The 21,072-nt window shown below is 43.2% G+C and overlaps 1 protein-coding gene across 1 annotated transcript in view; it reads left to right on the top strand.

Annotated features, from left to right (window-relative positions):
* The window catches only part of DSCAM (DS cell adhesion molecule), a 632,639-nt gene that overhangs the window by 385,752 nt on the left and 225,815 nt on the right, over positions 1 to 21,072 (top strand). Inside the window, exon 11 of the mRNA XM_047874074.1 lies at positions 14,556 to 14,729. Coding sequence (XP_047730030.1) covers positions 14,556 to 14,729 — 174 coding nt within the window. The remainder of the gene's footprint in view (positions 1 to 14,555; positions 14,730 to 21,072) is intronic.

The following is a 21,072-nucleotide window of genomic DNA, read 5'->3' as shown; positions in this document are numbered from 1 at the left end:
GACCATTCCCTTGTTAGCCACTAAGGCCCAAAGAAGGGCTGCTAAGGCAAGATACAGCTAGTGCACTGGCCCGTGGCCGGCCTGGGTATCCTTTGCTCTCTGGCTGCCCATGGACAGGGCCACTTCTGACCCCCAGAGAAGCGTGGTCATGGAAATGTTTAAGGGCAAGGGTCAGAGCATGCCTGGAGGGGGGGCACAGGGGAGTGGGGAGTAGTTTGCATTTCAAGTAAGGTTGTCATGGAGAAGGTAATGTGAGTAAAGCCTTAAAGAAATGGGAGATGAGGTTTGTGCGTGTCTGCAGGGGAAGACTGAAGGCCTTAGTGCCAACTAGTATCAAAGCCAGGGGCAGAAGTTTGTTTGTGCCTGGAATGTTCCAGAAACACTAAGGAAGACACTGAAGCTGGGGCAGAGCGAAAGGAGACCTCAGAGGTCCCAGGAGGTCAGATCTCTCATCAATCATTACAAGGGTGTGATGGTGCCATGGTGGGGATGAGTAGGGGGTCACAGTAGTGACAGTGACGCTGTCCCTTTTCTTCCACTGCCATGCTGAGCCCAGAACTAGGAGGCTATTGGAGCAATCCAGGAGGGGTGGTGGGTCTGCCCATCGGCCCTGCTGTGTTGAACGTAGACCATGGGAAGGCAGGACTCGTGATAGGAGCCCATTAGGAGGCCTGAGCTGTGACGTGGCTTGGATCAGGGTGACAACAGTGCAGGAGGATCAGCAGTTCAGAATCTACAGCCTGATGGGCTGGTGTGGGTGTGGGTAAAGGGGCAAAGCCTCTGAGAATAGATGGAGCCATGCTGGGGGGGAGCAGATTGGGTCATGGTCAGTATGGGAGTGTGAGCCTCTCTGTAGACATACTCCTCAGTTCCCAAGATAAGCAATGGGGAATTTCCCAGGTATACTATTTTTTAAATGAGTGCTTTTTCTGCTGTCATAGCTTTTACCTTCCACCTGTTGGCCGCCATATACCCAACTTGAGATTTACATCCATTCCGTGACCTGGACCCTGTGCTATCCCTATCCTTAGCCATAGTTTTTCCAGCGAGCAGTATTCCAAGCTCTGCTTTGCTCAAAATGGTATGGGTGTGTCTTTTCACACATACATCCAGTTTGGCCTGTAGGAGATGGGTGGCTCACATTATCGTCCAGGAGGAAACCAAGGCTGCCTGACTTCCCGGTAGAAGGGACTTAATCATCTTCCTGCATGTACCGAAGAGCTGACTTTGGAGTCTGGCGAATGTACAGTCTGTGCCTTGATGTCATTCATTTGGGGTCAGTTTTCCCACAGATGTGGTGTGCTATTTAATATTTAGATTCTTAGCATCTTTTATTTAAGAAAAAAATCTCTTACGTTACATCTGTAAATATTTGTTCTCTTCCCTTTTCCATTTGCTTCTGCAGGGTCTCCAAATTTTTACCTTAATGTATATTTTCTACATCTTTTACTCAAGCAAATTTGTTCTTCTTTGCACTGTCTCCAATTTTTCCTTCCCGTTTGTGATTTTACTTTTTCTTCTTCTTTCGCCACTTCTGCCAGTTCATATTTCACTCTTTCTGGGGCTCTCACTTCCTAGGCAAGTGACTGGTTCACAGTGTTCATCTAACTCATGGCAGCATTCTTCTGGTGTGATCCCATGACCCGCTTTCTTTTCCTGTGTCTGTCTTCCAGTGTTCTTGCAGTGTCTTTGCTTCCTTTTGAGAACTCCCATTTGAAGAAAATTCAGATCCCTAGAAAGAGAACGCTGTGTGCAGCTATCTGGTTCTGCACTTAATGCTGCCTGTCTGATTCTAAGAGCCACAGCAGGTGCAGGGAAGCCTCTGCCCGACCCAGCCTGGGCACACTGGTGCTGGTTTTGCCCCTCGCTGTGCCCCCACCTTAACAACACGTCCTTTGCTGATGCTTGCCCAAGTTCACAGCCACCGTCGTCTGTCCTTTTCTTTCTGCATGTACTTCTGCTCGTGTACACTTTTGGTTGTCCATTTGCCTCCTTTGTAGCTCACATTTTCTTTCCCTCTGTGTCCTAATTGTTCTTGTATGGTTTCCAAAAAAAGAAGAAATATTAGTTTTATGCTGCCATCTTTAAATCTTACACCCTATTTGTTTATATACTAAGCTATATAAAATTTGGACTTTCTGTAAGAAAAACAAAGTGGGAATCTAGGAGGAGGAGTTAAGAAATCGTCAGTTAAGAGAGTCGGCGGAGCTTGGACCCAAGACACAACACTGGCTGTGTTACTGCAGGAAAATTACTTAACCTGTGTGAACCACAGTTTCCTCGTGCACGTGTGTGTGTGTGTGTGTGTGTGTGTGTGTGTGTGTGTGTGTGTGAGAGAGAGAGAGAGAGAGAGAGAGAGAGAAGATAAGAGGATTAACGTGATGGTTTAGTAAGATGATTTATGGAAAGCATTCATTCTGGTGCCTGGCACATCGCAATTAGTCAATAACATTAGCTGTCATCAGCAGCAGCTCACATGGGAAGCCAGTTGTCCGAAAACCATTTATTGGATAGCCCAACCTTTCCCCCACTGACATGAACTGCTTTATAGTCTACGAGAAAAAAAGGTGTCCACCAAAGTCTGTTTCCGATGCTCTCTTTTACTCCGATCTGTCCATTCTGGCATTAGGACCACGTGTGTTAGAGGTTTAGCTCTTCCAGATACATTTTAATACCTAGTATGATACTCTCCCCATTTGTTTTCCAAAAGTGTCCTGTATTTCTCACATGGATATTTGTTTGCTTATTTCTTCTAGATGAATGTTAGGATAATTTTGTCAAGTTCTAAAAAAAATTATTCTGGGGGCGCCTGGGTGGCTCAGTTGGTTGAGCGTCCGACTTCAGCTCAGGTCATGATCTCATGGTCTGTGAGTTCGAGCCCCGCATCGAGCTCTGTGCTGACAGCTCGGAGCCTGGAGCCTGCTTCAGATTCTGTGTCTCCCTCTCTCTCTGACCTTCCCCTGTTCATGCTCTGTCTCTGTCTCAAAAATAAATAATAAAACATTAAAAAAAATTTAAAAAAATTATTCCGAAAACTTTGGAAGATTGTAATAAATCTAAAGGTTAATATGGAGAACAGGGACTTCATTAAAATATTGAGCCTTCCCAGCCAATGGCATGGACATTCTCTGCATTTATTCAGATTTCATGTGTGTGTCCTTTATAATTCAGTTGCTTTCTTTCTGTGTGCCTCTGGCAGTGAGAATTTGTAAACTTCTGTCTGCAATTGTCTTTGATTGTCTTCAGTTTTCTGGGTGGAAACGGGGCCCATCTATAGCCAGGGTTTGTTGGCTCTCCAGGGCCACCCAGCGAGGGAGAAGTTGTCCTTAATTTGGCAGAGTTCCTATTTTCTTCCACTCTCCAGAGCACACAGAGGACTGCAGTTGGCATGGGGCTTCCTTGCCCTGCCTGCTTCTCTCAGATTGCCTTTCTCCCTGCCTTTGCCTGTGTCCTTCCTCCCTCAGCCAAGAAAGGCATGTTCACACAGGAGTAAAGCTTCTCTAGCCCCAGTTTTCCTTGGATGCTCAGAGCATCCACACCACTTGGCGCATGGCAGTTTCGCCCGTGCTCTGGTATCTCCCACTGTCCCCAGAAAGCTGCTCCACGTTGTCATTTCTGTACCCACAGGTGCAGTCTACCAGAGAGCCTAGCTGTCCCTTACCACCAAGGTCCCAGAAGTTTCCTCTTCTTCTGGGTGTCTACCCCCCTGCCCAAACCCTCCTTGCTCGTCATATATAGGGGCCATTCTCTGGATGTTTTCATGCACTGTGTTCAATTCCAAATTAAGAAACAAATGCTGCACTCAGTACCTGGTCCAACAGCTCAGGCGACCCCTCTGGAGCCTCCTCCTACTTCAGGGGCTGGCCCTAGAGTGCTTCACCTTGATCCTGCTCACCCCTTCTCTCCCAAGGTCGAGGTAGACATCCCGGGGCCTGTGTCTAGGGATGACACGAAGAACACACAGCATGGGGCAAGCCTCAAGTCCCTCCAGTTCTCCTGGGCTCACCACTTCCCTGCCCTCTGTGTGGTCAGAACGCCCTGAGCCTCTGACCCCATGGGTTCACCCTCTTCCATGTCATTGGTTTGCTGGCCCTGCAGCGATCCTCCCAGCTCCTTCTAGCAACACCTGCCTCAAGCTCATGCATCAGGCTCATCCAAGCTATTGGGGCCCAGTTGTTATCCAGTGTCCTTGTCCCCACTAGCACATAAATGGGTGATGAGAATCTGGAGTTAATGCAGGGAAAGGGTTCAGAGAATCTAAAAAGGAGAAGACAACGCCTCCCTGTGATGTGAGTGGTGAACGCAAACCCAACTTCAAGGCTGAATGTGGCTCCCCGTTTACGACACTTGTGTGGTCCCCACATGGGGACACTAAGCATAGTGAGTTCTTGGGGAAGGACTGTGAGCCGAACAGAGAGGATGGATACTCAACTTAGTGTTTTATTTTCTTCCTTTGATGGTAGAATAAAACTCACTGTGGATGAAAATCTGCCTTCCTCTGCTAAATGGGTGGAGTATAGTGGCCCTAGGAGCTCCTCTGAGGTCCTTCCCCCTCCCAAGGAAGCTGAAATTCCGACCAGCCTTGGTAGAGTCACCAGGACGACAGGCCCCGGGCCCTTCTTGTGCTTCATTTCTTTCTTTGTCTCTACCCCTCCATCTGCCCTCTTCCTCATTGTCTTCCTCACTGCTCTTCTAGATAGAGGCAGCCACACCCAGGGCAAATATGCAGGGGTCTCTTGCTGCAGGGAAAAGGTGGCTGAAGGCCTTTTACGGCAGATACAGCTGCATGATCCCAACACACAGCGATGGTGACCTCGAGCCGTTTCAACACCCTGAAGGAGAGATCATGTGTCCTGTCAGCAAATGCAGACTTGGGTCAGTTCATGGTTACGTCTTCTGCTAAGCGACTCGAGGGCATAGTGTTCTGTCTTTGTGATTAAAAAAAAAAAAAAATCCTTGCCAGCTAGGGATAAAGTCATGCAGTTGGCATGCTGAGCTAGTCAACTCCCGAATTGTAGTCACCCCGGGGCAGGCATGAGCTCGCCCACCTAAGGGAGGTGGTTTTCTCTGGATATGGGCCTTCATTATAGACATAAAGGAATTAAGGGAAGGAAATTGAATTCCAAGTGAGCATAATTGATGGCCTTGATGCTGACCCAGTTAGGGTGTGGTGTTTTATCAAGAAAGGATTTATGGGGTGCCTGGGTGGCTCAGTCGGTTGAGCGTCCAATCTTGATTTCTGCTCAGGTCATGATCTCATGGTTCGCGTCAGGGTCTGTGCTGAGTGTGGAGCTGCTTGGGATTCTCTCTCTCTCTTCTCCTCTCTCTCTCTCAAAATAAGTAAAGAAACAACTTATGCGCCCTCTCTGTCTCTCTCAATGAACAAACAAACAAACATTTTTTAAAAAGAAAGGATTTAATACTGGGAAGTAGAGGCATGCAAAATTTTGGCAAGGGTAGGAGAAACTCAGCTTCCTTTCTGGAACCTGAGAAATGTGACAACCTCGAGAACCTGGACAACCACCACTTCCGTCTGTGGTTGCAGCTGCCTCCGCACCAGGGCAGTGATTTGTCCTCCTGGAAGTCACCTTGGCATCTGCCTGTGCACCGACTTGTTGCTTCTCAAGGAGAATGATGGCTTTTCCATCCCTGCACCTTCCAAACTGTATCCAAGTGCCTCTCACTGGTGAAATACAAACAAGAACCTGGTGACAATTCAGCAGAAAATGGTTTTTCTCAGGCTTCCAGTCCCTGCAATTTAGGGAAGAGATCAGAAGTGTTCCAGTAGGCTGAGGATAGACAGACCATCTCTGATGCAAGCATATGGACAAAATGTCACATGCACATCCTGTACAGCCTGGAAGATTCTTTCTTGGGAATAGCTTGGGCTTGGGAATAGCTTTCTGGCCTGGACCTGGACCAGTGCCTCAGGACCCTACCCCTGTCCACTTCTGGGTTCTTCTCCAGAAGGAGACACCAGAACTTAGCACTCAGTCACTGAGCACCGGTGCCATGGGCGGCTGCTCACCTTGGAGCAGGTGCCATCTTGCTGTTGGTACTTGCTCTCCCCTTCCCATCTCTGCTTCGATCTTTGTGCCCCCTCACTCCCCGAAACCCACTGACTATTCCCAGACAAGGAAGACCACCTCCCTGAGCAAGCAGAACATACTCATTCTTCAGGGAAACACCACCCTCTCCAGAAGGACAAGAGGGATTGTGTTTTCAATTCCTTGGTGGGCAAAGGGACACACTTCCTACTTTGCCACTGGGTGCAGTCCAGGGAATATAGACAGATCTCCTTTCTGCCGTTCTGCTGTTCGACTTCAAATCAATGTTATTTCAGCCCGCTAGGGAGACCCTCTGAATGTGCTCATTGACCAACTTCTTCATTTCTTATGTGGGCATTTATGTGCACATTCACACGGCCTTGCTTCCTTTGGTGAACAGTAATCTGTAGAGCATGGAAATGCATTACTCTTCCTGTTCCATATACGGTGAAATTAAGGATGCAGAGAGAATAAGCTACTTGCTCAAGGGCACAGTTCGTAAGTTTCCAATGCTTCTGACTCTTAGCCAAGTGCTCTGGCTACAGACCAGCAAAGACTCAAGAGTTGTAGAAAAGATGAAACAATCACCATCTTCGCTGCTGCCTTCCAAGTGGGCGTGCTTGGTGACACTCAGCTATTCTTTCCCGCCCTGTGCCCACTCCCCCAGTCCTTGGGAACACTGCTAAGTGTATCTTTCCATAAAGAAGAAAGGTCACATGGTATTAACACACCCAGTAATTCCGTATGTGCCTTACATAATGCTTTAACATTTTCTTTTCATGTAATAGAGCATTAAAATTGTCCCCACTTGACCCCAGCTATCCACAGAAAATTGGCAGCTTTTTAATTAATGACTTCTGGCTGCTACAGTGTATCTTCTAGCTAATTTCCCAGAGCACTCACCTCATGCCAACAAGATTACAGAATTCTGAATATTGTATGCACCGTGTTATATTTTGCTCTTTATAATAATGATGAACAACCTAACGTGGACGGCCGATAATTTTATCAAGCTGTGACAAAGCCTACTTCCCTCCAGCTGAACAAATGGGTAACCCTTGGGACTGTTGTTCTTATGGCAGATGAATTGGTTCACTCTTCTGTTTAGCAAGCGTGATCAGGTTTATAAATTGTGTAACTCTTCCAGTTAGGTTCACTTCCTCATGAAAAAAAGATTTAATGTTTTTCAAATGCATATACTTTATTCCTGTCTTTGTTAAGACCTTTTCATAATGAAGAGGCTTCTCTTAGTCTATACAGGAATTAATAGATAATCCTATTCAGTGATTAAACTGAGACAGCTGAGCTTAACACTAGTTAAATTTTATATTGTAATGCTTTAGTATAAATGTGTCAAATGTTGTAAGTATTTTTCTGGTGAAAATTCTTTAAGGAGAGGAAAGCATACGTGTTTTTGACGTCAATGATCCTATTAACTGTCTCATATTCTATCAGCATTTTGTTAGATTTTTTAGGGTGTTGTACCCCGTTTTACATAATTTATAAATCCCATTGCATTTTCAGATTTCCTGGTTTTCTGCCTTATGGATGTATTTTTAAAATCCTACGTTTGGCTGAATTTTTAGGTTGTGTGTATTAAACTACATCTGGCTCTCTTACTGCAGTAAACTTTGGGAAAGGCATCAATAGCCTCGACAGCTTCAAAACATGGACTAAATTTAAGCACTTAAATAAAAATTAAAGGCTTTTTCATTAAGTTCTAATAGTATCCTTTTATCCTTGCCCAAAGGAACACGTTATCCATAAAAACGAATTTTATAATTGGTAAAAACTGAATTTTTAAAGCATACCGTCAACTTTTACATAGAAAAAAAACATATGATCATTTCAATAAATATTGAAAGGCAGTTGATAATATTCAACATTCAGGCCTGACTTTAAATGAGGGGTGGGGGTGGGGGGAAAGTGGGTGATGGACATGGAGGAGGGCAGTTGTTGGGATGAGCATTGGGTGTTGTAATGGAAACCAAATTGATGATAAATTATATTTTTTAAAAATAATAAAATAAATAAAAATAAAAATAAATAAATAAATAAATAAATAAGCAAAAATAAATTTGTGTAAAACCGGAGTATAGAAATGCTTTATAAGACCCAAGTGCTTTGGCAAATGAAGGAGGAAAAGACAGGAAGTCCAATAGATACATAGGCAAAGGATGTAGATGGGCTGTTCACCAAGAAAACAGGTATAAATTGCCAAAACATGAGGATGTGAAAAGATGCTCAAACTTATCTACGGGCAAAACAAACAAAAAATATCAAAAAAAAATTGTCAAAGCATGCAAATTAAAATAATGATGAAAATCAAAAAGGTCAGTCATGTACATGTGTGAGGAAAAAATAACCCTCAGCCAACACTGATGGAAATGAAATCGACGTGTTTCTTAGGAAGCAGCTTAGCCATACATTTCAACACTAAATGCGCAGAATTCCCCTTCGAGCATTAATCCCAGAGGTTGCCTACCACTCTATTGACTGACTGATAAGTGGAGAGATTCCTTGCAACATGGTCCTTCTTCTTGTGGAGTAAGAAAGACAGAAAGTCAACTAATCATAAAATCATCGTAAGGAGAAATCTTTTAAGAAGGAGTATTGTGGGCTTACTCTATGCCATACCATAGTTAAAGAATTTCAATGCCTACCTCACCTTATTAAGGAGATTCTATATTATCTCCACTTTTACAGGTGGAAGAAACTGAGGAACTGAAAGATTACCTCATTACCTAGTTATTCGGTGTTACTGATGATCTGATGCCTTGCAACAAATTATCCCCAAAAATTAGTGGCATGAGATAATGCACATTTATTACCTCCTATGTCTGGGGGTCTGGAATCTGAGTATGGCTTAGCTGAGTCCTCCTGTTCAAGGTCTCTCCCAGCACTGCAGTTAAGGTGTTGGCCAGTGATGCAGTCATGTCAAGGCTCAGCCTGGGAAGAGTCTCGTCCCCCAAGCCCACTCATGTGGTTGCTGTGTTGTATGGCAGGATTCAGTCATAGACTGTTGGTTGGAGAACACCCTCAAGGGAGCCTCTCCATAGGGTAGCTACATTCCCCACAGTGAGGCCACTAGCCTCAGAGAGGGAGGGATTGAAAGAGAGACCACAGAGGCTCCTGGGTGGCTCAGTCCGTTGAGCAGACAACTCTTGATTTCAGCTCAGGTCATGATCCCAGGGTCGTGGGATCGAATCCCGCATTGGGCTCCATGCTAAGCACAGAGCCTGCTTAAGATACTCTCCCTCCCTGTGCCCCTCCCCACTCACTCTCTCTAAAAAAAAAGGGAAAGAAAAAAATATGTATATGTAAAGAAGAGAGGTACCTGGGTGGCTCAGTCTGTTAAGTGCCCGACTCTTGATTTCAGCTCAGGTCATGATCTCACAGTTAGTAGGATCAAGCCCCGCCTCAGGCTCTGCACGGACAGCTCAGAGCTTGCTTGGGATACTCTCTGTCTCTCTCTTCCTCTCCCTGTCCCTCTCCTGCTGGTGCTCCCTCTCTCAAAACAAATAAACTTTTAAAAAAAATGTTGGGGGCACCCGGGTGGCTCAGTCAGTTAAGCATCTGACTTCAGCACAGGCCGTGATCTCACGGTTCGTGAGTTCAAGCCCCATGTCAGGCTCTGTGCTGACAGCTCAGAGCCTGGAGCCTGCTTCGGATTCTGTGTCTCCCTCTCTCTCTTCCCCTCCCTAGCTCACACTCGCATTCTCCTCTCTGTGTCAAAAATAAATAAACTTAAAAAAATTTTTAATGTTAAAAAAAAAAGAGCAAAGAGAGCCACAATCCTTTGTGATCATAGCTACATGCCCAGTATCTGCCCCACAGTGGGTGCTCAGTAATCAAACAATAAATCCCATTTATGTAAAAATAGAGCACATCTTTATATTCACTTATAAAATATTAGGAAGGGAAAATTATGAAATTGGGGTCTTGAGAAGAAAAAGAGGGCATTTACTTACTTACTGTTTGAATTTGGGGCCCAAAATTCTCAGATCCCTAATCTGGGATTCTCATGTTTTATACTATAATAAGTAAACTAACAGATACCTTTCATTAATTACTTTTCAAAGCCAATCACTCATTTACTGGCATGTTCATACTTCATCAAACACTTGTTAAAAATCCTCTGTGAATTTCATGTGAATTAGGTTTCTAATGATCCACAGTACACATGTTTCTAAGTTTGCATTTTTTTACATTTTGATGATGTCTCTATTCCCCAAGAGCAAACAGATTAGGGGTCAGAATGTTTTTCTTCATTTTGTCTCACTTTAGAAAGTATTCAGAAGCTGATACTGGAGAGAGCAACATGTTGTGATTATGAAAGAAAAGTGCTGTTACTTACATGTTTAAACTTTCCATCCTTGATTTTGAATGCTTTATGGATGAGACATATTTTTAAAAAATTCTACTTAAAATTATGTTACGATATTTCATGCATCAGCTGTGTGATAAAATACTAACCCAAATGTGTATTATTTGTATATGCTCCTCCTTCCAACTTTGTAGTGATCTTACAGATGTGGGCTTCTTACAAACCAGATGTCAGCCACGTGTGGGACATGAGTCAGATCCTACCCACACCCAGTCTTTCCATTGGATGCTATTAGAACACAGGCTGCTTTGTTTGGGTATTTTCTCTGGCTACTTTTGTGCCTCATTGGCAGAAGTATGTAGTTATATAACAGTGTGGCCTGCAAAGCCTACAACATTTATTATTTGGCCCTTTTGGAAAATGATTTCCTAGTATTGTCTGAAAAAATTGAGAATTTTGATCCATGAACATTTCTTTCGGTCTTCATTAATTGTTAGCAAGAACTTTTATAGTTTTCAGTAAGGAAGTCTTGCACATATCTTATTTAATGAATTTCTTAGCATTTCATGTTTTGATGCAAATGTATCATTTTTTTAAATTTCAATTTCCAATTGCTTTTTACTAATACATTTATAAACAAAATTAACTTTGAGTTGTGTACATCGATGTATCCCATGACGTCCCTAAACTCACTATGTTTCTAGCAACTTTTTTGTAAGTTCTTTTTTATTAAGTATGACTTAGTTATAGTTTTTTTTGGAGAAACCTTTATCAGGTTAGTTCATTGTCTTCCTAGTTTGCTACGAGATTTTATCAGGATGTTGAATTCTGTGAAAAACATTTTTTTTTTGTATCTACTCACTCTATTTCTGTTTTTGTATGTTGAAGTAGTGAGTTTCTTTCATTGGCTAATTCCTGAATTCAAACCAACCTTGCATTCCTGGAGTAAATCTCACTTGGTCATAATACATTGTTGTTTGTATGTTGATATACCTGATTTGGTAATGTTTGGTTAAGGATTTTTATGTCCGTGTCCATTAGGGATATTGGTCTCTAGTTCTCTTTTCTCTTAAGATTCTTGTCTGACTTTGGTATCAGGATAATTCTGTGTAAAATTGGTTTTATTTCTTCTTTAATTATAGGTAATATTTACTAGTGAAGCTTCCTGGGTTTTGGGTGTTATTTGTGGAAGGTTTTTAACTATAAATTAAATTTATTTATAGATATGACTATTAGATCTACCTCCTTTTTCTTGAGCGATCCTTGATAGTTTGTGTCTTTCAAGAAATGTATCTATTTAATCTAAGTTGTCAAATTCATTGGCACAAAGTTATTCCTAATATTTTGCTATTATGCTTTTAATTAAAGTAGAGGCTATAGTGATGGTTATCTTTTTATGGTTATTTGTAACTTGTGTCTTCTGTCTTCTACATCAGTCCTAGAGGCTCACCTACTATGTTTTTTTCCAAAGAGCTAGCTTTTTGTTTTACTGATTTTTTTTTATCTGTTGTTTTTCTGTTTTGTATTTCACTGATTTGAGTTTTCCTCCTTATTATTTCCTTCCTTCTTCATACTTTGGGTTTTTCTTGCCCTTCTTGTAGTAGCTTCTTAAGGTGGGTGCTTAGATAGTTGATTGGTGACCTTCTTCCTTTTCTAATACAGTAATTTAATGCTACGCACTTCTAAGTTTTGCTTTTATCTGTATCTCACAAATAATGATATGGTGTTTTTATATTCATCTGTATATATTCTTATTACTCTGGTGATTTCTTCTTTGACTCATGAGTTATTTAGACATGTATCATTTAATTTTCAAATATTTGGGGTTTTTTTTTCCAGATATATTTGTGTTATTGTTTTCAATTTTCGTTTTGCTGTGGAAATAGAACATAACATGTATTATTTTTATCTTATAACATCTACTGAAATTTGTATTATGGCTAACAATATTGTCCCTTTTATTAAGTGTCAAACGTGCCCTCAAAATCAGTATGTATTCTGCTATTTAGGGTGCAGAGTTCTGTAAATGTCAGTTAAGTCAAAGTGATTAATAGTGGTATTAAAGTCTTCCATATTTCAAATCCCATTTCCTCTGCCCCCCCCCCTTTCTTTTCCTTTTGAGACTCTAATTTTCAGTGTTAGAATATTTGATGTAATTTCAGAATTCCAGGATAACCTATTTCATATTTTCCACTTGCGCACTTTTTTTTTTAACTTTGGATGTTTTCCACTGACCTAGGTTTAAATTCACTAATTTTTTTTCCTCTGTCTAACCTGCTGAGTAGCTTGTTTAAAGATTTATTCATCTCTTACATTGTGGTATTTGTTTTTATCATTTTGTCTTTTCTTATAGTTTAATGGTTTTAATATTGCTTCTGAACCCGCCCCCCCCCCCCCGTTTATGGATATTAATCATAATTATTGTAAAGTCCCTGTGGAAGAGCTCCCCTACCATAGTTATGTCGGTATTTTTTTTCTGGTCCTTTTTTCTTGCTTCTTTGTGTGTCTCGTAATATTTTATTGAGTATGGCCCTGGTGCATGAAAGGAAGGAAAAGTAGAGATTGCGGGAGGTTATACTTACTTCCAGTCCTTGTGAATCTGCTTTTATGCCGACGTCCTGGTCCCCCCATCCTCTGCCAGAGATGGGATTATTTATCTCCTTGTGGGGCTTCTAGCTTTTTGTAACTAATTTCACTTAGTTGTCTGTGACTTCGACTTTCTAAGCGACTCAGAGAACAGTATGATTTTGTAGATGAACAGCCTCTCTTTTTTGTTGTTAGAATGGAAGTGACATTCCTTCGTGTCTCTCTCCATCGTCAGCAGAAATGGAAATCTGTTCTTTTAATTGCAGTCTTCATATGTCCTCTGTGGCAGTTCTGTGTTGGTAGCAGCCACCTGTTGTGGGGATTCTGCTTGTCCTTCTTGTTCGGTGTGAAATGTCCCCTCGGTACATTGTGAATTTCCCTGGTCTCTTTGGTGGGGCTGGGTTACCTGATCTAGACATGAGGGAAGGGATGGCACAGCCACGGTCTCTGCCACTGTGAGCTAAGGAGTACCAATAGATAAGTGATCAGTTTGGCACGGAGATAGCATGAGAAAGTGTGCCCCTTCTCATGTCCCCAGATGCAAAGCCTGAAGTTCCCTGCAGGTGGGGTATGGTGACAGTGCAACAGTGTGCATGTTCAGCTCCCACGAAGGATCTGGGGCCATGGAGACCAGCATGGGGCTCACGCTGTGGGCTTTCTCCAGGAAGATGGAATTGGTCCTCACCACTGGGTCCTCTCCCCAAATCCTCAGACTCAGGTCACACAGTAGGGAAGCTCTACCAGCTTATCAAGGCTTAGATCACACTCTCCCAGGCTCACCCAGGGCCCCTTGCACAGGGATAAGCAACATAGCAAGTTAATCCAAACCGCCGTCTTCCCAGAAATCTCCCTAGACCACCCTTGGTTCTGCTTTTTTATTATTTCTAAAAGATATATTTTTTCAGAACAGTTTCGTAAGGATCTTCCATATGAGTCATATCACACCTCTGTCCACGGCACATGTCATCGGTGGCATTTTCTCCTTGAACGCCATACTCTGAGGAGAGAGGTGTTTTAATTCTCTGCTGTCTTACTGGCACCATCTGACTTATTTATTTAAATGACATTAAGTGATACTAACATGCACGTGTGTCTAGACTGCAGCGTGACTGTGCTTAGAAGAGAAACCTGGGATACTTGTATTCTCTTTGTAGACTCACGGCAAGCAAAGTCTTCAAATGCCCTGTCCCTGGAACATTCCTTGTTTACATTCATAGTAATTCCCTGGGAACACAAGGCTTCTATTTAGTCTCAGGAGAGAAGTCTACTCCTGTGCTGTTCCACTGTGATGTCTTTGAATAATTTATCAGCTACTTAACACTCATCAAATTTGGCTTTTTGTGTAGAAACGACCTGTAACAGTCTCTTACTCTCTATCTCAGAGTCTGAAGCAGTGTCATTTTAAATAAATGTGCTTCTCTCCAAACAAGAATTTACATGTTGGGGGGGGGGGGAAGTTCCGCGTATCCCACGACTGCCCTCTAGATGTTAAATACCCCTCACTTCTCTGTACTAAGTTGCGTGAACTTGAACTCACTGTCTCCCCTTGTGTGTTTCTGTTGGCATCATTCTTCCTCCTTCTTGTTCTACTCCAGGTGCTGGGGTTCCCCAGTTCCAACCAATTGCCCTGAATGGCCGAATTCAGGTTCTGAGCAACGGGTCCTTGTTGATCAAGCACGTCGTGGAGGAAGACAGCGGCTACTACCTGTGCAAGGTCAGCAACGATGTGGGTGCAGACGTCAGCAAGTCCATGTACCTCACGGTGAAAAGTAAGGAAGAAGAATGCTTTGTTTTACCTAAATAGGTCTTTTTGTGCTTAAATTTGCCATTGTCTCCGCACACATCTGTTTAAAACAAAACAAAACAAAATGTTGGTTGGCTACAGCTGAGGTTTGAGGTTTTGCTCGCCTGGGACACAACCGAAGAGGAGGGCAAAAATCCAGCCGGTTGCAATAGCCTGACCGTGTGCCCGGTGTCTGGGGCCACATGCTCGTGTCCCTTGGGTTCCCTTGGCCATGCATACCTAGCAGGTGAGTGGGCCTCTGCCTTTAGTGCCCACATTTCTATTCTGCTGATTTTACTGTGGAAAAGCCTAGCGTATGGTCTTGTATGTGCTCTTTTCAAACGTCTGTTTCCACACATTTTATGATTTGCAAGCTGGCTTGTCCCTAGGTTTCCTTTTAGAGATCCTTATGAAATCAAGCAGCCGGAAACCTCATTACCAAAGACACACAACTACAAGACAGGAACATGTAACACCCTGTCTAGGGTCCATGTTGCTGACCCGTTTTATAGGAGAGGGCAACTTATAATGAGATTACTTTTCTACTTAGGTAAGTAAACCACCAAAGGAAGGACGTAAAACGGGCCAACTTTTGTTTTTTATTTTATTTATTTTTATTTATTTTTTATTTTTTTTATGAAATTTATTGACAAATTGGTTTCCATACAACACCCAGTGCTCATCCCAAAAGGTGCCCTCCTCAATACCCATCACCCACCCTCTCCTCCCTCCCACCCCCCATCAACCCTCAGTTTGTTCTCAGTTTTTAACAGTCTCTTATGCTTTGGGCCAACTTTTGTAAAGTTGCTGCTTTTTAGCAAATGGTTAGGCGCCTAGTTTACAGCGAATTACTTATGTCTTTGTCCATTTGTGCAATTTTCTGTTAGATAAATTGTGATCTCTTCCAGATAAGGCTTTGATCAGCCTTTCTCTTTTTTATTTTAATTGTGTTCTCGGTAGGCTGGAAAAGACCTCTACCGTATCACTCATTAGAGGGATTGAATTTAAAAGTGAATCTCAGTGGGTCTTATGTATATGTGTGTGTGAGAGAGAGATATTTAAGCTGACTGCACAAATACTAGTATCTGCCCTATTTCACTCAGAATTTATTCTAGTCCGTTATTTCCAACATAACGCTGAAGATATCAAGCTATTTATTTGCTATACTTTTATACCATGAAAAATTACAGTTTGAAATAGGGTTGCTTTAAAATATGTTTTGTAGGTATCCAATACATAAATTTGATTCTAAATTTTATACTCTGGAGGAACTGATTTGCAAGAATCTGAAGACAAATTGTCGTTTCATATAAATCCAAAGTTGAAAGGATAACTTAAAAAATTATAAATTGATGATATTTGAAGGAAACCCAAGAGCTGAAGACCAATGTTGGCCAATATTGATCCATCTTTCCCCAATAAGAGAAATATATTTTTTAATTTGATTATATTTAATAGAATATGTTTGATTCTAAATTTGGTTATATTTTGCCACTTTGAAATATTTTAAAATTATAAAAATTCCGCAAGTCTATATCTATGCTGTAATAGATACAGGGCCCTGTGAAGGATGTGAATACTTCATCCACAGACTTATGTTTTGGAAGAGGAGATAACAAGGAAGTATATAGAGCTTACTAATATTAATGCAAGATGGAGAGTAATATAATATGTGCCATAGTTGTACCTTTCAGAGGAGGATATAACTTTCATTTTGCGGGGACTAAGGAGCGTTTCATGGAGAAAAAGTCTTTTAAGTGGGTGGAATTTAAAAATACAAAAGCTGGTTTTCCCCAGATTTCCTCTCTATGCACCTTTGATGCTCTTAGTGTGGGCATGGGAGAGGACCACGGAGATGTCTTCCTGCCCTTAGCGACCTTTCTTTCTTGTGGGTTGATGGGGAATGGGTGTATACAACTGCCATCCAGTGGAATACACTGGAAAAGAGTTCCAAACACAAAGGCGCGCAGACGAGGGCGTGATTGACGTTTGTGTGTAGGGCCAGCGACTACACAGTGACAACACGTGGATTTAAGTTCAGTCTTAGACGATGCAGTGGGTATCAACAGGTACAATCCTTGAGGGTGGATAGGGACGCTTGAGGAAGAGGGAACAGAGAGCAGAGACAAGAAATTAAAACTCCCAAGGCAGGAGGTAACTCTGTCCGCGTGTTGTACCCTGTACATGGAGGGGGTTAGACAGGGAAACGTTTAAAGTGAGCAAATGTCAAACAGAAATGGTTCTTAGAGGTGGCCAAGTTTAGATTCTCTCAAACCATACAAACTATTAGCAGAGAGATGCTTTTAGGTAACAGTTAATTCTACCAGTTTTTAGCCCTTGGTGGGTTTATAAATGTGTTCAGTTTCAAGTGTCTGGTATATTTAACCCTTTAAAATCATACTATTTGAATTCTGGAAAGTAAAAAGAATAATTTAAGAAAGCTATAGAAGCACAAAGACAGGAGATATACAACAAATAGCGGTGTTACTCAAATGATACCATTAAAAAAAAAAAAACAGTAACAACAAACAGGGATAACTTCGCTTTTTCTGTGTGTATTTGTGTGACCAGACTACTTAGTGGATTAAAATGGACTGTGGAGGCAGCACACAGCAATGCAAATCTGCTGCTTGGTATTATCTATTTTGCCATGAAAATAGGGAGGAAGGGGGCACCTGGGTGGCTCAGTCAGTTGAGCATCAGACTTTGGCTCAGGTCATGATGTCACGGTTTGTGAGTTCGAGCCCCGCGTCAGGCTGTCTGCTGTCAGCACAGAGCCCGCTTAGGAACCTCTGTCCCCCCTGTCTCTGCACTTCCCCTGCTCGCTCTCTCTCTCTCTCTTAAAGATAAATAAATAAACATTAAAAAAAGGAAAGAAAATAGGAAGTTTGAGCACAGAGCACACCCTGGCTGACTTTATGCCCCTATGAATGGTAACATGTTTTATTGTTACTTCTGTAGAGGACAGAAGGGGAGCACTAAGCTGTAGACACACACCCACATGCACATGTGCACTTACAGTGTGTGCACAGCAAACCCAGATGCCTTCCAGGTAGAGGCAAGAAGAGAAAGAACCATCATCCCATTCTCTTTTATTTTAATCTCTTAACATGGCCCTAAAAATGGCATGCACCCACACCCATGTACACACACACACACACACACACACACACACACACACACACACACACTGCATTCCATACAAACACAGAAAAATCATCCCAAATGAACTAAAGCTACCTATTCAAACTGCAGCCAGGAGAGGAATGAGAGCATAACAGGGACACTACTGGCCCATCCCCGGGAAAACCGTTGCATGGTATCACCAAAAAAAAGGAACAAAGCGTCCTCCCCCTCTCCCCCAAACAGTTGATTCCAATATTTCACACACTAAAGAATTTCTCTGTATTGTTGGAACTGATTCCATAAAAGTGATAGCAAGTTTCCTTTGAGGTGGTAATCGCTATTTTGACAACCTTCAATCAGTTCTGTCCCCTAAATGAAGACCGTCTTGGGGAAAAACAAGGAATCCTACATTCTGGGTCAAAATTAGGAAAGTCCTCAAAGCCTGTGTGCCGTGGACATGGAGGGCTGAAGTGTCATGTAATTAACAGGGAGCCCAGGGTAGGGTGAAGAGCCCCCCCGAGGTTGCAGCCCAAACAATCTGGTCCTTCTGGTCCTCCACTTCTCATTAGTGATCTCAAATTGCTTTACTTCTCTGACCCTGTAAAATAAGAAGAATCACACCTTTCCTGGGGAGGGGGGGTATGAAAATTAAATGGGGTAATGTATGTGAAGATACACTGTAAATCACAAAGCACTCTATGCATGGATCTAGTACATACACATAGCAGGTGATCCTGCTGGTTAGAGAGAAAAAAACCGTAGATGCTGATGGTGCTGCACACTGGAATACTTCCAGAAAATCATTCTGAACAGGAAAATTAAAAGGTTGTAGGGTAGGAAGAGGAAGAGGAAACATGACTTCCAAGATCCAGGCGGGGGGTACTTTCACTGTCCCTGTGATGCTGACCCATGGGGGTGGTGCCTTTGGAAACTCTTATTCCTGACTCCAGCTGTTTATGAATCATCAGTAAAATGTTTGGGGATTTCAAACTGAAAAAAAAAATTGTTTGGGTAGAAAGGAAATTTCACGGCTTTAAATAAAAATTTTACGTACTCTCATTTTTATAATTCATATTTTTGAAAAGTGGGCTGCAAATATTTCTAAATGTAATAGGACAGAACTTTCTGCCCGATCAAGCAACGCCAGGAAATTAAGGTGGCTTCTTGGACAATAGTCTGGATTCCCAGGATGGCTGGTGCTGGTTTTATACACATTTTAAGGACCTGAACTCTCCCAACAGCGCCGGTTGCCAGGGGCTCACTGGGGACGCGAGAACCGTGCACGGGCTGAGCGAGCCTCTTGTCTGGGAAGTTCTTTCACTCGGGTGCTTTCAAAAACCACTACTGCACTAGCAGAGCAATTTGATGGTGAACCCCCACCCCCACCCCACCACACACACACACACACACACACACACACACACGTGTTTTTGACATCAGACACATGGAGGCTGTGGGCAGAGATGAGGCAACCAAGCTTGGATGAACCGTCAGGGACAGAGACCAGTGGGATAGAAAAATAACCCTTCAAATCCTTCAGGTTTGTTGGTCTTGCTGTTTCTGGAACCACATTATTCATTATTATCCCAATCATAGTTTAGCTTTTACCAAAACGCGTGCCGGGAATAGGGACCCGAAACATCAAATGTTGTTGAGGACTTCGGCAGAAAAGACAGAGGGACCGGGCTGTCCTTTCCATCTGACTCTACTTTCCAAACTTTCTGTTTGGCCTCTGGTGACAACGCTGCACCCTCGCCCCAGGCCCACGGGGGCGCTGCAGAGCGTCTCCATTTCCAGACCTTGTGTGAGCTGAGAAATCTGGTTGGTTATAGTAAGAAAAGAGCTGCCCCAGACCTCTGGATCTCTCCAGGGGATGAGTCCTTGTCCCGAATGTTTCTCCCAGGTGCCAGAATTACGTCCTCCCCTCCCCACTTTCTGCCTCTGGGCCCGCATGCTCCCTGGAACTGATCTCTGTATGGATCTGAGGCCCCGATGCACAAACAGCTCCTCTTGTGTCACTGCATGCAGGATGAAAGAACATCCCTTACCAAACAGGAGCAGGGTGCTGCCCGGAGAGGTGGTTGCTCTCCGGATCCAGTGATGCCACTGCCTCTCGGAGCCAACCTGCAGGATGTGGTGGGGCCTTGGTCCCCAAGCCTCCCTCGGGCTCAGCCCAGGCAGGTCCCTGGGTATCATGCACACATCTCTTTTTCCTCCAGGATTCGGGCACATAGGCCTTGCAGCTCATGTACACTCACTGTCAGCTTTGGTCAGCCTGCTGGACCTTGGCCATGATATTTCTGGATAGACCTTGGTGATGTGATACGATCTAGGCCACTCAAGTCCTGCCTTTGCTGGGGAGGATATGTTGGGGGTGGTGTTCAAGAATCTACCGCCATCTCCGAGAATCCGTATCTACCCCTGGGTAGTCCATTCAACTTCTGTGACTTCCTACCCTCACACTGTGTCCCCACAGATCTTTACCCTGCACCTCGTTAGCTAAATAAAAATCCCCTCTAGTCTTTGCCATTGCTCTGTGAGACTCCTAAAAGAGGAGCAGGGCCCCCAGCTGGCCCTCTGTGAGGCTGTGATGGCCTTAATAATTCCTATAAAATGTTTTCCAGGCCCCTCACAGTCACTTTGACAGGACACCCTTTCCTCTAAAAGCAAAATAAGGTTTGTTTTCAGGCTGCTTTGTTCTTAACAGAGCAAGAGAGGACAGTTTTGAATATATAGAATTACTAAATTATAATTTTTTTGTTTCCTAACCTGCCAAGATAGCTGAGTGGGTCCAATGCTGTTTTCCCTGATATTTTAATTCAGGAGCTTCTAATTTTTTTTTTTAACATTTATTCACTTTTGAGAGACAGAGGCAGAGCATGAGCAGAGGAGGGGGAGAGAGAGTGAGACACAGAATCGTAAGCAGGCTCCAGGCTCCGAGCTGTTTGTCAGCACAGAGCCCGATGCGGGGCTCGAACTCACAAACTGCGAGATCATGACCTGAGCTGAAGTCAGACGCTCAACCGACTGAGTCACCCAGGTGCCCCTTAATTCAGGAGCTTCTAAATCAAACTTTGACTCATGGGCCCCTGTAGGCAGATCCCATGAGGTTGTGGGACCCCTTGATATCAGGTGCAAACGTGTGTGTTTTTTTGCTGAGGGGAAACACTGTGGCCTTCGTGATTCCCTCAAAGGGATGCATG

Source organism: Prionailurus viverrinus, chromosome C2 (assembly GCF_022837055.1).
Source record: "Prionailurus viverrinus isolate Anna chromosome C2, UM_Priviv_1.0, whole genome shotgun sequence".
NCBI classification, from domain to species: Eukaryota; Metazoa; Chordata; class Mammalia; order Carnivora; family Felidae; genus Prionailurus; species Prionailurus viverrinus.
Note: the sequence above shows the minus strand (reverse complement) of the source record. Positions and strands in the feature narration are given on the sequence as shown.